At 38.6% G+C, this 17,345-nt stretch overlaps 1 protein-coding gene across 1 annotated transcript; it reads right to left on the reverse strand.

The window, feature by feature from the left end:
• Positions 1 to 560: 560 nt before the first annotated feature.
• Positions 561 to 15,914, reverse strand: pdcd4a (programmed cell death 4a). The gene is made up of 11 exons (XM_088420400.1): positions 15,618 to 15,914; positions 9,978 to 10,280; positions 8,907 to 9,004; positions 7,168 to 7,281; positions 6,526 to 6,747; positions 5,366 to 5,463; positions 5,109 to 5,223; positions 3,586 to 3,693; positions 2,314 to 2,424; positions 2,092 to 2,231; positions 561 to 1,210 (listed from the first exon to the last, which is right to left on the reverse strand). Exons 1-11 carry the CDS (start codon positions 15,661 to 15,663, stop codon positions 1,159 to 1,161), a joined length of 1,407 nt encoding a protein of 468 aa, XP_088276526.1. The 5' UTR covers positions 15,664 to 15,914; the 3' UTR covers positions 561 to 1,158.
• Positions 15,915 to 17,345: the final 1,431 nt, after the last annotated feature.

Raw genomic sequence — 17,345 nt, forward strand, 5'->3', positions numbered from 1 at the left:
TGACGTCACGTAGTGCCTAATGCAAAATAGGATGCAAAACATAACTGGTACATTTGAGCAACGTAAAATCTTTCTGGGCTGTTCCAAGCGTTTAATGACAATTTATGTTAAAAAAAAAAAAAGGATGTTACTTTAGAAAAAATACTTGCTTTTTCTTATGAGAAAAACATCGTGTATTTGACTGATTTACTGATAAAGACAAATTTCTATACATAAATGTAAATGTACCTGTGTGACTCCACGTTTCTTTTGGTAACACATTAGAACATTACACTTCCTCAATCGGCCATTATTTGAAAAAGAAATGAGAAATTATTTCCTGCATGTGTAAGTCCAATATGCATATATTTTTATTCTACTTAAAATGCTTTATTTTTGTAGTAATACCTTTGCACTACTGTAATTTGCATTTTTTTGTATTGTAATTTGGTAGACGTTAGTTGCCGTTCAATAGATGTAAAAAAAAAAAAAAAAAACTAGATAATGAAAAGCTCAATAGAAATGTATTCCATGCTTCTGAGTAACTTTTTCCTTAAAGAAAATAAAAAGGAAGCGCGATATAATCCTCTCAAACCATTTATTAGGCTGACAGAGGAAACATGACGACTACAAGCAACAAATGTAATTAACATAAATGTTGATATACATATAGCTTGTTCAGCATGTATTGCTGACAGGAAGAAAAAAACAGAACCAAATATCATGTTGCCTTCTTTTAAATGAACATTGTTTTGTTTTTTTATACATATTCAAACTTTGGTCAACACGTAAAACAAACAGAAAAGCAGCTAAGTGTCAATGTTGAATGAAATCAAGAACAAGTTTAAGTTTATGTCCATTTATGGAAATGGTAAAGCAAAGCAAGCCACCCCAAAAGCAGGTCCTTTTCGCAGCTGTAAATTAAATGTGTGTGTGTGTGTGTGTGTGTGTGTGGGGGGGGGGGGGGGGGGGGGGGTAAATTAAGCCAAGAAACGATCATTTTTACAAAAATAACAATTGCGGTGAACAAGATGAAGGTAACTGGCTTCCCTTTCACTAAAGCTGCTGTGTGATGATGATATCGAGGGGAGAGCTTCAAAATGTCCAATTGAATTGTGGTTGTGGACACACAATTAGATCAGCGTGCCTTCTCCTGAGGATCCTCTTCATGGGCCGTTTTTAGTTTTTAATCTTGCCCCCATCACCTTCGCTTACAAGACGCTTGCGCCCTCTAATGGAATAAAAAAAAACATGTTAGTGGAATAATAGCGTCATCATGGACTTTGAATCCGCAATTTTATTAATCGTGAAAAATGTAAATGCTATATTGAGTGAGGCATCTAAGCACCTATTCAAGATTCAAAGTGTTAATTGTCATGTGCACAATGTAGAAACAAGCTTAATTCTTACTTTGTTGTCCACATGAATGTCATAAAAAAATAAGAATACATTTTAAAAATGTTTCATTTTAAAAAATACATTTAATCTACCCAATACACAGTATGCGATCGCTCACCATTGGCTGACCAATTGTTTATTCTGACGGGTGTTTTTTTTTTTTTTTAAAGCTTTTTCAAAGCTTTTCTCCATTCAATCCATTTGACGCCGATGGCGTTTCTCATTAGGGTTCTTCATTCACATCTTTCTATATCAATGGCACTTTGTATTAATCAGCTGGCCTATTAACAGCATAAGCATTATCATAACATTAATCTATACCCCCCCCCCCCAAAAGTAAAAGGACAAAATATGGCACAACTGTTAAACAACTATTAAATGTTCTGACGGTAATTCATGCCTTCATAGTTGCAACCGTTGAGGGACTATTTTATTTTTTTAATTAATTAAGCTGCCAATTTACTGGTTATCAGAATTTTATTGAACTAAATACTGGACTCAAAAGCAGGTAAGACCTAAAAAAAACAAAACAAAAACAATATTAATTAACTCATTTGATCCCAAACATATTGTTTGGGAAAAAAAAAGAATTGAGATGTTCAAGTACAGTACTTATTTTTTCCTACATTTTCAAGTGTTTAGGCTTAAAGCAGGGATTAAATATGTCTGGGACAGAATGAGTTAATTTCCCATGATCATGAAGGTAGAACCGACCTCGAAGGACAGGCGTCTCTTATCTGCTTGGTGATGACAGACTCCTGGTAGCAGAGGTCCACAAATGTCTCCATGATGGTGTGGGCGTGCGGCACGTCAAGATTAATTTCGGGGAGCTCGTCGTAGACCCGCTGGAAGCCCTGCAGGGGGAAAAAGTAAAGGGTAAAGTTTTGCTTAATGGATAGTAATGAATCACTTTTGCCTAAGACAAGAGACTGAGACCCTGTTCATCTGATCCACGGTGAGGTGGCCCGTTTTCCAGAGGGATTGGAGCAGCTTGATCATCATGGGGCTGGCCATGTCACCTTTGGACTCCAGCACCATTACAATAGCCTGAAAGCACAACGCAAACTTCAGATTTTTTTTTTTTTTTAAATGGACAGACACCATAGTTCAAGTGCACATCACAAAAAACATATGTATACCAATTAGCTGCTAGCCAGCTAGCACTCGAGTGCACCATATTGGCTGGCGTGATGGACGCAAATGACTGTGCATGCTTTTATTTTTAAATATTGCCAATATATTAGACATCAGGACAACACATTTAGATAGCAACCGATATACCAGATGTCACCTTTTAGCAAAAATATGAGACATCAGGTGAAACCAATTGACATATTTAGAAATCAGCCGATTTACCAGATATCAGCTTTTGTAGCTGCCAGTATCTGTATATCTCCAACATTGTTTTTTACTATGAATTTTTCAATGACTGAGGTTACATTGTGCTCAGTAATTGGGAGTATAGGCCATAGCTGTGGTAATGCAAAAGATGGGTAAAAAAAGGATTAAAATATAAAAAATATTTTTTCCCAGTAAAATAAATAAATATAACCAAGCACTTAAACTGCTGTTTTCCAACCTTTATTGAGCCAAGGCACACGTCTCACATGAGAAAAAAAACAAACAAACATACCATCACAACCGAAACGTCACAAGTGTTATGTGCATTCCGCCATCTAGTGGTAAAAACATAGAATTGTTCTGGCTTCAAATGTTAATAAATCGCTTCAATAAACTTGAAATTTTAGCTGGTTGCGGCATTATTTAAAAGACTTTCTGGTTGCAGTTTTGCAATAGCATCACGTGCATTGTGGAACATTTCATATCATCACCTTTAAAATTCCATTTTTTACTTTGGAGAACAGCCAGTTACAAACTGATCGTTCCAGAACCAGTGGAGGCTGGGACGTTTATTTCTATAGACGCTCTGCCACACAATGTTCTTGTTTATTTTGGATTGAGCCGTTAGCATTCATACTTGACAAATGAGAGTGTCATCCCTTGCCAAAAAACAAACAGTCCTTGGCATATAACTGAATGAGAGGATATTTCATGCCAATTTTACGGAGATACTTTCTGGTACCCCTGTACAATCTAATCAGATCCAATTTTAGCCTGTTTTTTTAAGCTAGAATACGCAGTTTTCCATGTTTTGGAGCCAACTACATATGAGGTTAATCTGTAGAAAGGGAGTTATGCGTTTGATACCTCATAAACGAGTTCATGGTGGAAGTGCGGGACCTCCAGTTCTCGCAGGCAGCGCTCGGCCTCCAACACGTCTCCTGAGGTCAGGTACTCCTTCAGAAGAAGGTTCATCTGGAACAAAAAAAAAAATACACACTTGGTTGGAATTTGCACATTCAATGGCAACTGTGGTATCAACTAGGTTTATAGCTGGAACTTTCAAGAAAAAAAAAAAAAAAGTTGTTTTGTCACATGATGGTATACTGAGAAAACAATCCTCAACTGACAAACATTAAATAAATAAATGATACATTTAAATTAATCTGGAACATTACCACACACACATCAATATTTTAACCTGATGGTATAAAACACTATGCTGATTTTGATCTAATTCCCATGAATCATTTTGATTTAGAAAAAAGCAATTGAAAACATTCCTAACTCCAGCAGACTTTGACAGCGCCACTGCACCACCTGGTGGCACAGATGTGCAATTACACTTCACGTGACAAACGGAAAGCCTGTTCCCCACCCTACTATTTGAGAAGGACTGAAATAAAGCAAAATGCAAGGACGGCAGAGGCCTAAGAGCTTTTTACACAACACTGCAATAAGTGAGCGTCAACTGTCCAAGTGCTTTTGTACACACACTTCGCTCTCACTCTTGCGTAACGGATCATCGACACCCAAATTCGCCGGACTGGAAATTCCACAATACGCTGCCCAAGGAGCAAACGGTGAAGAAATGGCCTTGTTGTGTAGGTGTGTGTATAAACCCCGAACAGAAAAAAAAGACATAAGGCGCGGTGGCCTCTGCTTAGTCGCTGCGTCAGCGAGTGTTTCTCCCACCAGGATGTTTATCTTGCAAAAATGTCCACACAAGAACGTGGCACTTGTACACATACACTCAGGTGTCACCAAGGATTGGAGGCGTTGCAACAAGGTTCGAAAACCAGGCAATAGCCGAAGGCCCCGAGAGACAGAAGGCTGTTCCGTTTCCAAGACCCGCCCACTTTCCGGATTTGCACTCCGCAACAAACACGCCCACACACACACTTTTACAGTCTCACTGGTGGAAGGATTTTAGGGTCAAATATTGGTATTTTCTATCTATTTTCTAAATTATGGTATTTTCTTATCATCATTTCTATCTTCTTTCTTATCGTGTATACGACGCACCAACAGTTTGTCAACAATGTAAAAACTGCAGCAAAACAGAACAACTCTCATCTTTGTAAATTCTTCATATTTTCTTGTGTTCACACCCTTAACTTAACCCGCAACAAATACATAACTAAAGTTTGTCAATCTCACGATTCAGCTCATTTTCCAATCTTCGATTTTTAAAACAATGAGCCCTAATTATAATATTTCGTCCCGCCTCCAAGTGATATAAAAACACACAACTATCACTGTCACCTGTACATTTGTCATGCATTCATCAGCTTTTAAATACATTTTCATGTATACTGTAGGTGACGATTTTTTGGCGCCTTGTAACCACCGTCCATAACCACCGTAAGCAGTTACAGGGCTGATCATACCTCTTTGATGAGATGCTTGACAGGTCTGAGGCCGCCGCCCACACCCCACACATTGTCCAGACGCACCATGGCGCTCTTCAGGGACAGCAGCACGGCGGCGCGGTCCAAAGCCACTCTGATCACAAGTCAAAACAGCGTTAGTCCAGAGAAACCACCTGATACATACTTTGTCCGATACAGAAAACCCAGCTTCACCATATGCAAAAAAACAGGTGGTCTTCATATCAGATGAGTATTTCAATGAAAAAAAAGTTCACCTGGCATGATCACAGTCCACTTTGCCTTTGTAACAGTCCAGGAATGACATGGGAAGGACGTGATCGGCGATGGCTCGGGCGATGAACTGGCCTAACATCTGGCATGGATACGCAAGGGAAACATATTCAACGTATCGAATGAGACTAAAGCGTATGCACAGGAAGTCAAGACAGGGCTATTTTTTATAATTAAACTTACATTTTAACAAAGCGCTTCCTTCTCAAACAGGTAGCAACGATTTTTGGCTATTTTCCATGATCTTAGGTCAATATTTTGGATATGATTTAACAATTATGTTTCATGTACAATCACTAACAGTAAAAAACACATTTCGCCACTTGCGGTTGACTGAAAATATCATGCGCTCAAGGCTCCAGCAATGACCAATCACGCGCGACCTGTTTTCAAAGTTTGGTTGCGCGACATTCTCAAGCTGTCATTACGTGCGATATCGTTTTCAGTCCACTGCAAGTGGCAAAATGAGTTTTTAAGGTATTCATTATACATGAAAAGTAATTTAGTAATCAAATTAGGCATAGACAAAATGCTAACTTTTTACAGCTGAAAACGTCTTTTTTTTTTTTTACACTTGTACTAAATACTTTTAAACTTGACAAATTGGTGGAAATAAAACTAAACTAATTGGAGACCAATTTCAGAATATTTGACAAAATTAAAAAAAACAAAAAACTCATAAATACAAATATGGTCAAATTCTATCTGTTTCCCCTTCACAAATCAATACTAAGTCCATCCCCATCTTGTGTTATTATTAAGAGATTTTAGTCAAAATAAAAGTGGTAAAAATAGCTTCAAATTCACCGACGCTCCTGAACACAACTTACAGTATGCTTGGTAATAGCTAGTGGGCTAATTGTAATCGCATTTGCTAGCCGGCTAGCAACCTCAGCAAATTTTAAGTAGTGAAAATAGCTTTAAAACAAATACACAGCCGATCTCAAATGCTACTTATGTTTGATAATAGCTAGAGTGCTAATGCTAATGGCGATTGCTAACCAATTAGCAGAGGCAATTTTTGTTGGTCGTATATACATATACTTAATATATATTATATAATTTAATAAAAAATCGGTAACCTCGGTATAATGATGACATATTTTTTCCCTCTCACAGGCCAGTATATATATATATCTCGTACCTGCGGCGCCTCGGGCGTGTCCAGTATGAGGTCGGGCAACTCTTTGAGCATCTTGTCGAAGGCCCGCGCCATGTCGCTTTGGGTGAGCATTTTGACGGACAGGTCAGAGAGCAGGCGGGAGGTGAGTTCCCGGTGGCTGGCTTTGCCTTCCAGAGACAGCGACACGGCCACCGAGGAGAACTCGTACTTGTGGGCGCCCAGGTTGAGTTCCTTTAGCAGCATCTTAATGCGCACGCATAACTGTGTTAGCTATACACTCGGACATAAAATTAGGTACACCGGAAAGCCTTAAATCTATACAAAAACGTATTTAACATCCACTGTCGGCCTTTCTATTCTTTCGTAATTGGCAGTACAAGTGGACCCACAAATTGGGATGATCTCATAAGAAACACGGTGCATCGCTGCCATCTACTGGTGGCTGTATGTAAGTGAAGTTCTGACCACACTAAATTCACAGTGGAGCAGCATCACATTGTTCCTTATTCATTTTTGAGACATATCCTAGTCAATGGGAATGATTTAAGAAAATGTTTGCTTCTTTTTGGAGTCTGTGCTGTATATTTATTGACCTACAAAGAGCCCATTTCTCACTCGTGCATACAAATTCCATTGATTATGCAAATCATATTTCTCACTCACCTCGACCTCTTTTGTGTCGCCATGTTCAAAGTATTCCTGAACGATCGGGTTGACCATTTTCCCCAGGTCCCTCTCATCCACCTCCGGAACGACTTTTGCATAAACCGTGTCTCCCTTTAAAATAAAGAAATAGAGCAGTATGGTTATTCAATGAGACCAAATTTGAGTTAGACGTGCTAGATGGTCTAAATAATTAAATACATGATTAAATGACGCCACAAAATTAGAAATTTGCTCCTCAAATAGGGTCAATAGTTCATCAGACTGCTCCACAAATAAGGACATAAAAAACATTAAAAAATGTCAATTCTTGAGGGCGTATCCTGCGTTATATTGCTTTCAATGGTCAAGTGAATAAAAATAAATTAATACAAAAGGTGTTACTAAGAACAGTTTAAATTTAAGTACAAAAAATATTGATTATCAAAAAAATTGTAACCATTGATTCTTCATAATTAAGTGGAATTGTGTGTTATATGGTCTTCATTTTTTATAATTGCTTTTCACCGGGCAAAAAGTAGTTTTCATTTTTATCCAAATACCAAAATAATCAAAAGCTGCAGCCCTTCAGGAGAAATATGAAATGTTCCGATGACGTCCAAATCACCCGTATGGTGAATTTGTAGATAAGGAAAAAACGAATAAAAAATACGCCGCAGATGTTTGCATTTTGTTGAACTATTCAGTAAAAGCAAAAATCTCAAATAAAAAATGAGCCTGTAAATAAGTGACTCCTGTTTATGTTTTATATTTGCACGCTAGCTTGCTAATATTCTCGCAGCTAGCTCAATAAAAAGACAACATTTTGAAAACTGGAACACGTATTTTATGCTGTTTTTAATGATAAATTTTACAAACACTTTGCATCATTCTCGCCAAACATCTTGTCTAGTGGGATTTGTGTCTCATCCCATATGCAAAATCATTTATTCAGCTATAATCTTATTATAACGGCCTTCCTTTCATATTATGTCCCGAACTGTGTGACCTTCTTCAAATTTAACCCTGACGTTTATCTTTACGACTCTGTATCTTCCCGTGACCTTGCAGTTCAGGCAATGCCCTCGGTCAGCACACGGGCCTTTTATTTATCAGTAGCAGTGTGCCCTATTTCCCCGTTAGTCAGATTTACACGGATAATTCTGTCCCCTGTTCACATGTGACCTGATCTGATTCTGATTCGGTTTCAGTTTAAATACAGTATATGTAAATCCTCGATGTAAATCCAGCTACTGGCAAAATCAAAGTTGAAATTATATTTATATATTTATCAACGCTCTCTCTTTTTTTTGTGTGTGTGTGTGTGTAAATTTCCTGCAGAAGGCCCATTCCCACTCTATAGTTTCTTTCACCACCACAATGAGTCCTTTTGCTTGATAAGGTGGTTAAAGATTGAAAGGTTCTGTTGATTGACATGTGACACAGCCATCTGGATTACAGGATCATATGAGATATGCTGGATTTGAGTACAGAGCACAGATACTTGCTAATGCTTTTTTGTAATGCTAATTTGAAAAAAAAAAAAAAAAAAAAAAAAAATATATATATATATATATATATATATATATATATATATATATATATATATATATTTTTTTTTTTTTAATCAAGTATCATTCAAACAAACACACAACTATTGCATTTGTATGTGCATCTGTGCAGTTTATGTTCACATAATAGCAGCCCTAACTTTTGCAGATATAAAATACTGCCATGAAAATTTATTAATTCATGCTAACCTGAGCAGATTCATCGTAATTGGGATCTTGCAAATCGGGTTCCTCGTCCTCATAAACCATTCCAGCGGCACCCCAGACACCTTTACCGCCTGCTCCACCTGAAAAAAAAATACATTTTATGTTTCTCTAGTAAATTTAAAAAAATAAACGTAATACAATTGAAAAAGACATACGCTAATGGCATCAATGAAAAAAAAAAAACTGTTTTTTACCACTCATTGCATCAATAGAATGTCATTGTGCTACTTTGCCACCAGGGGGCAGTATAAGAAAACCAGAAAAAGGGTTCCCTGTCAAGTATAGTCTGATTTTTTTTTTCCATTCCTCACAGAGGAAAAAGAATATATGAGTGTTTAAATATTGAAACGAGTTGTGGCACCTTTTGTGTTCTAATATTAGTGGATTTAAGGGTTATATACGAGTTCTCAATTATGTGTTAAGATTATCACTAAACTAGTGGATAGTAAACTGACCTGTGTATTTGTAGTAAATATAAAACGTGTAATTGTCTTAGTTTTGTTTGAAAGTAAAATAAACTGGGAATGGGACTACACTAAAGTCTGTGGTTGCTGTGACCCATGGCTAAAAGTAGCAGAAACTGTTTGTGATTTGTCGTCAGTGGCACAAAACCACCTGGCCTCACATTTAATTTATGGTTATCATTTTGGGACGGTTCTGTGTTATCGCCGTCTGGTGAGCTTGGTGATAACAAAAACAAAAGGTTGATAAATAATTCACATCTTAAAGTTGTTCTATCTTACGTAAATGACCCTTTTACCCCTTAAAAAAGTCATAAACAGATCTAGGAATACGCAGCCACGTTCCCAGATGTATGACGAGTGCATACTTTTGCAACCACCTTATTTCAATTTTTTTTTTTTTTTTGTCACAGTTAAAAGATTTTTGTTCTCATTTGGGTCATATAGGACCTAAGCTAGAGAAATTGTCTAAAAAATGTAATCCGTAGTATGCAGATTTTGTATGCACAATACGGTATCACATGTATGATTTCTTATATCTACTATTTTTTAATTATTTTAAGGCAAACTAAAACTTAAATTCCACAAGTACCTTTTTTCGGCAGGCCTCTGCCTTTGCCTGTTCTGGATTTGCGGTCGTTGGGGGCGACTTTGCCTTTCGGGCTGTTGGGGTCCGCGGCGGCGGTGTCCCCCGACTCCGAGAGGGAATCGCTGGTGGAGTTGCGGGATGACGACTTGCGCAGGCGCCGCTTGGCCTTGGCCTTGAGCCTGGCCTCGTGCAGAGCCTTCTCCTGAGGAGTCCAGTTTCCGTTCACCTCCGCCTCATTCAGCTCGTCGTCGTCGTCATCGTAGGGACGCTCCGCCTCCTCTGGCTTGTCTTCACGGGGAAACGTCCCTGTAGTATAGTACAAGATAATCCGAATATTATTGAGATTGCATGTTTGGTGGCAGGGAGGCATTCAACTGCCATATTTCGTTTTAACCATTGCTTATCCAGCTACATGTCACATTTCTTCAAATTGTTATCGCTGTGCAAAATGAGACATTCGCACATAACCGATGCAAACCGCGACAATAATCACCTCACATCAAATCAACAGCTCCTTGATTCTTTTTACGGCTTTGGGACATCCGTTTTTGTTTTTTTTTAAACCCTCCATGGACAGTCATTTTACTGAGGCACCATGTACTGCAATAAAACTCGCACACCCAGTCCAAATGTGGTCTGAAGCAGTCTAACAGCCTGTTATTTCTCGATCTTGTCCGGCTGCAGATAAAGGCATCTTTGCTTAAAGCCAAACCTTTGCTCATCATTCTACACCGACGGAATCATGGCATTAAAAAAGGAAGTTTTTGCAACAACTCTTCACGACGCATACAAGTAGTGCGCTTGTGGCTGTGAGTGACAGAGCTGTGCGGAGATGTGTATGTGGGGAGGAGGGATGGGGTATGAGCTGATGCATTTATCGCAGGGATTTTCCGGTCCTGATTAACCGCAAAAAAACAGGGAACACTGTATAACATTTTTCTATAAATTGCATGAAAAGAATGGACATTCTTTAATCATTTTCCATTTGTTCATTAAAATGCATATTTTGCACTGAACTCTAAATTAAAATAAATAAATAAAAATAAATAAGCGCAAGGGAACACAAATATAGTAAAAAACGTACATTTAAAAAAAAACACAAGACTGTACCAAAACCTAATGTAATGCAAACCCCGCCCACTGTGAATCTCTTCAAGGCGATCAAAGAATTTTACTTGAGCTGAACGAAGCTAGATGCTAATGCATCTACTTCGGTGACAGCTATTTTGCACAAGTGGTCACTTCCGCAGATGAATTGCAGTGCTAATCTGGGCATTGCTTGTAAAAGTAAAATATTTCTGGCGACTGATTACGGACAGGGTTCGGTCCTATTCATTTTTTAAATGCAACAACAGGCGTGATTGTAGTGTTCCTGCAGGCGCGGGGGGAGGAAGAGGGGGAGGAGGGGGAGGAGGGGCAGAGCAAAGGGAGAACACATGGTCAAGAAATGCTGACGCCTGTTTTTCTCTTTGTCGCTCCCGTCCTTGCACGATGGGCTCGCAGCGGCCGACCTGACTACATATGGCGTGGTAGTGGGTCACATGACTGGACTGGGCGTGCCGGGGGGGGGGGGGGGGGGGGGGGGTAATGAATACTTACACAGTGGGCCAAATGAAAGTGTGAGCCTTCACTGTGCTATATATTACTGGGGGGGCGGGAAGAAATCCAGACCACCGACAAAACTAAATCCAGACTCGCAAATTTTCCCGATTGCATTTCATAGAAAGTCAAATGTGTATTTCGCAGAACTTTGCCGCTAGGAACAAATGAAAACAAGCAGTGTCAAACCGACGACATAGCGCGTTTTAACTCTTTACAGCCACACCCAGAAAAGAATAAACAAGCATGTTCCCTTTGGCTTCTTTCCTCCCCTTCCATATGTAGGTCACGCGGCCTGTCACTGGCTGTAAATTAGGACTCGTCCAACGGCCCGGTGCCAAAACATGTGGCCAACCAATCAGAGTACAGTGGAGAGGTGCGGGGGAGGAAGAAGAAAAAGTTTTACCTAAATGGGAGTTGCGCAACAAGTGTTCAAGTCAGGCAACTTGTGCAGCTGTTAAAAAGTTTGTTGTTGTCACACTTAACTCATCCAATCCCAAAGACACAATTTTATTTTACTTATTCGTATTTTTCATAATATTTGTAGTGTTTGGTTGAAGGGTATTAGTAACAAAAACAAATGTGTGTTGTTTCTCCCAGAAAAGGTGGCGACAATTTGCAAATATGTAATTTTAGCCAGAAACTTTAAGCCATAAATAGCATTTTGCGGGGCACATAAAATCATGTAGCAGGCCAGATTTGGCCCCCGGGCCTTAAGTTTGACCCCAGTGGCATAGATACTAAAGTAAACAATTCCTTTCGGGTCAGTAACAATAATTTTGGTACTTACTATGTTAGGGTCAGTAACAGATTGATTTTGATACAATGGTAGTAAAAGTAATCAAGTTCACTAGGTTTTAATGTACTAAAATGATTGATGAGCATGTGAATACATAGTGATTAATTACTTTAATAATTGACACCTTAAAGTAATCAATTAATTAAAATCAAGATTCAAGAGATTTATTGTCATATGTATAGTTGTACCACACAATGAAATTATTATTCTGTTCACAGCAGACTACATTCCATAAATGAACAATAAATAAATAAATAGCAATAAACAACAAATAATGTTATGCAAAATTTTCGTGCAAGACATTTTTTTAAGCATTTACAGTAGCAGCACTGAGGAAAAACCGCTCCCCTTTCAAATACAAACGAGATGACTTATCACTAGTGGACCGGACTCTTGGTCACAAATGTATTCCTCATAAATAGTAGCCAGTTTACGCCTGACATTTGCCCTACAGTTTGTTGGACTCGTGCAGTCTCGTGAGCAAATGAAACGACTGCTATTCAAACCTGACACTTTCAGTGTAACGCGGCCGCAGAGGCGTTTATTGCGCACAAAGAAAAGTAGTCGCCATTGACTGAACACAATCCAACTGTGATGCGTAGGGGAATAAACAGAAAAGAATATGACTGTTCTAATGTATGCATCATGGCTAGAGCTGCAGCTGTCCAGTATTTTTTGCACTTTTATATACTACAGAAAATACGACTTTTAATAAAAAGACAATGTAAACCGTGCTCAGCAGCACACTACTTTTCTTTCTAGAACATTACATTTGACATTTTTGGACTACTATGAGACAGGTCTGCAGGCAGAAATTGCACATTTGAGTTAGCATGCTTTGCTAAAATTTGATCAGTAGGAACAGCAACAGGGCCAGGCTTTCAGTCACCTAAGCACCACTAGCTAGCTGCTAATGCTAAACGCAGCTAAACTAAAGCCAGAGTCCCTGGTAGCCTAGGGCATTTATTAGCACCTTGAATTGGCAATTGAATGAAATTTCAGAACGTTAAGATGTTTGTATCCAGAGTTGGGAACAACTGTTGCAGTAGACTAGTCAAGTTGTAACAACTTCAAAAACTTCAAAATAAAAGCATGACCACATATTAATCGGTAAAGTAAGGCTTATTTTGAAGATGGCCTTCTTAGCGTCTTTCTGGTGCGTTTTACTGTCATGCAGAGCATTAACATGTTTTTTTTCTGGTGTATACTAATGTGCGGGTATCTGGCGTAATAAAACATACCTCAGGCATTTTTTTTTGAAAGAGGCACTCAAATTACTCTAGAACTTGTTTCAGCTCTGATTACAAAAAATAAATACATCTTTACCTTTTGCAATGGATAACAAAATCATTTTGTCAAGGACCTCTTCTTGTGTATTTTTTTTGGGACAAACACACATACAGCTGAATTGAGACAGAGTCACTTTGAGTGTCTTGGTGTAAGAATTATTACTTTCACCACAAATGTCCATGTTATTATTTAAGTGGGGAATTAAAAGAAAAAAAGGCAAATAACAACTGGCAATGACAAACTTGTTCATCTGTCGTTTTCATTGCCTCGCAATCCACACACACCAAGATGGCCGATAAAAAAAAAAAAAAAAAAAACACTTACATTTGGTCTGCCACCCAAAGAATTAGTCGCAATCTCATTTAAATAATATTGGGAATTGTCAATTGTTCATGTTTTATTTAAAAAAAGGTTATGTAAAAACAATGCACAAAGTGCATCTTTAAAATCGCAGCCTTTGGTTTGTCAATAACATTCTAGTTATTGTGATGTTGTTCAGCCTTATTTTGTATATGATGTCAAATGTGTATAAAGTTGTGTTGTCTTTCATCCGCAAGGGTCATTCAAAGTTGTCAAAAAAAAGCACATGTTAATAATCCTAAAAAGTTTGATATTTTATCTTTTTCCACCATCTCCTTGTGTCATCGAATGTTATTTCCTATTTGCTATTTGAGGTCCGGCGTTGAATTATTAGAGCCCCTTGAAATGATATTTTCTTCCTCCTCTGGGTGTCAGTCTGTGCATCTCATAATAAATGACAGGATAAGGCAGCAACCAAGTCACGTCACTGGAATTGACAGTTTAGACGTAAATTATTTGTGGGTATATTATTTGTTGTCCCTTTCCTTTTCTTAAGATAACAGGCAGCTGTAGTGAGTTGTGTAAATAAGCCCGGCGAAAAATAAGGATCACATATTCGATATAGGCCAGTGAACCAACAAGAACATGTTTATTTCATGTATAATTAACCGCACAACCTGTTGGTTATGCTGCTACTAATTAGGGATCGCATTTTTTTTTTTTGCATCAGAGTCTGAGTCATGTGATTCTGAATAGATACATTGGCAATGTATAAACGACAGAAAGTATTCGAGTTGTCTATTGTTAGAAAAACTGTACACCTTTCATATTGCTAGTTAAGCAGTGATTTAAACAAAGTAACCGAAAACATTCAACATTCTCCCTCCCACTGTGTTTGCAGCCATTATGTTGCAGTGTTGTGTGAAATACACGTGCATATATTTGTATTTTTGCAATATCTCTGCAGTTTTCTAGCCGTTAAAAAAATGTTTAGCTTTGATTCCAATAAGCTGAAAATCTTGTGATCGGGCCCGATTTTCGATCACGTGATCGGGTTCTGGACATCCCTACGAATTCGTTCTCTGAACTTTACATAACATTTCAATAGACTGAAACGCAGAGATTATATAAGACGCTCTTCTTTGGATACCATAAGGCTCCCCTTGTGACGTCACGAGCACACAGCGAAGCACGGACAGGTCTTTCTCTGATGTTTATTAATAACCTCGAACGTACATCAACTCTCTCGAAGACAACGATAGCGTTTTTGTGGCGATTTTGGAACATTGTCGCTCGATCGTAGAGACATGTTGGACAAGGCGGAAGTGGGCTCTTGCCTCGTCCAATCAGGAGGCGAGGATTTTTAAATACGGGGAAAATAGCGAAACAATGTGCGTGCAGGGAGTCAAGTGTAGCGTAAACATGGGTTGGAACAAAAAAAAGTGCAATATTGCGTCATCACAGAACGTTTTGTGCAAGCGTGGTTGTGGTAGTTGGGGGTTGGGGGAAGTCTGAGGAGCACATGGTGCAGCATGCTAGCTGTGCAGCCCATCCCCATGCATGGACAGTCAAAATGGGGGTTGGGGGCGACCAAAGCATGCCACTAGGCCCAAGGGAAGTGGGTGTCGAACCTCCCGACTAAAGCATTGACTCACCGTCTGCATGTTGTGCCGAAGACCGAGCGTCCACTTCGGTCGCCATAACGAGACCTGGCAGGATAACAATCCCCCCCACGCGGGTTCTGTACTCGTGTATCTTCCTTCTAGTTCCACCAGGGGACAAAATAAACAAACTCAAAAGCAGAGAGGAAGAACGAGATAAGCACTTAGCAACGGTTGTAAAGAGCACGACGCGAAAATTCGAGCAGGCGGACTGTTCAGTCCGAGCACATTTGAGCAGTAAGATAAACAAAGTCTGTTTTTAACTTAGAGCAGTGAGCGCGGTCACGTGGTCGTGTGGAGGGTGGGGGCTGGGCCGTTCTGACCAATCACAAACGGGGAGAAACGCACTGTATCAATTTTACAACCTGTTTTGATTTGACTACGTTCTAGCTTTTCCCCACAATATTACACAACCAAACGTAGCACTATAGAAATGTATTCTAACTTTTGGTTTTGCGACAGCAATTTATTTTGTGCTTTAACACGTGGGCGATGATGGTTAAGCACGTTGGTGACGTGTTGTTGTGGTTCGAGTTTTCTCCAGCAGATGGAGACGTAAACCAACTTGGGTCAGGGCCAAATATGAAAAAAATTAGTTCATGACGCCATCTTGCTGCCCAACTGTGCACGCCTGCCACATAAGTCACATTACTAGTGGTAATTTACCACTGATAACTTGTCTCATCTCATCATGTTTTTTTTTGTTTTTTTAACTCCTGTAGATAGCGCTCTTGGTTTAAAAATAAAAGCTTAGCCCATTGGAAATCAAATTTTCATTGCTTCCAAATGGTTCACGAAACTTCATTTTACCATCACTAATTATTTGCACGTTTTTTCCTCCGACCTTTCGGGATCAGATCCAGAAAATTTCTGTACACATAGACTGGAATGCAAATGCTGCTGGTTTAAATATTTCCTCAATAGAATAGAATGCCTTTATTGGCCTCATATAGCAGGTACACAATTAAATTAAACATATGAACATCAAGTACTAAAGTAATTGATTACCTTAAGTAATCAAATACTACAGTAATTCACTGCAGCTGATCAAGTACTAAAGTAATTAACTATTTTCCGGTACTGTTGTTTGTATACTTTTGACCCAGCAGATTTGATCACTTTTTTGTTCACCCATAATAAAGTCATAAAAGGACCAAACTTTATGAATCTTTTTTTTGTGACAAATAGATAGATAGATAGATAGATAGATAGATAGATAGATAGATAGATAGATAGATAGATAGATAGATAGATAGATAATGTTTTTTCTGCACTATATGGCGCACCTCATAGTTAGCTCGTTAGCTAGCTAGCTAGCTAGATAATGTATTTTCTGCACTATATGGTGCACCTTAAGACAACTCAGACAAACCTAATTCCTTTAAGACAAGAGAAAGCTAGCTCGCTAGCTAGCTAGCTAGCTAGCTAGCTAGCGATAGATAGATAGATAGATAGATAGATAGATAGATAGTGTATTTTCTGCACTATATGGCGCACCTTATAGTTAGCTCGCTCGCTCGCTAGATAGATAGATAGATAGATAGATAGATAGATAGATAGATAGATAGATAGATAGATAGATAGATAGATAGATAGATAGATAGATAGATAGATAGATAGATAGATAGATAGATAGATAGATAGATGGATAAAATACACACCTTTGCTAGCTCAGTTGTCTTTATTTTAATCACCAAAATCTACAGTCATCCTTAATTGAAC

This window comes from Hippichthys cyanospilos, chromosome 7, assembly GCF_059441005.1.
Source record: "Hippichthys cyanospilos isolate Australia breed blue-spotted pipefish chromosome 7, RoL_Hcya_1.0, whole genome shotgun sequence".
NCBI lineage: Eukaryota > Metazoa > Chordata > Actinopteri > Syngnathiformes > Syngnathidae > Hippichthys > Hippichthys cyanospilos.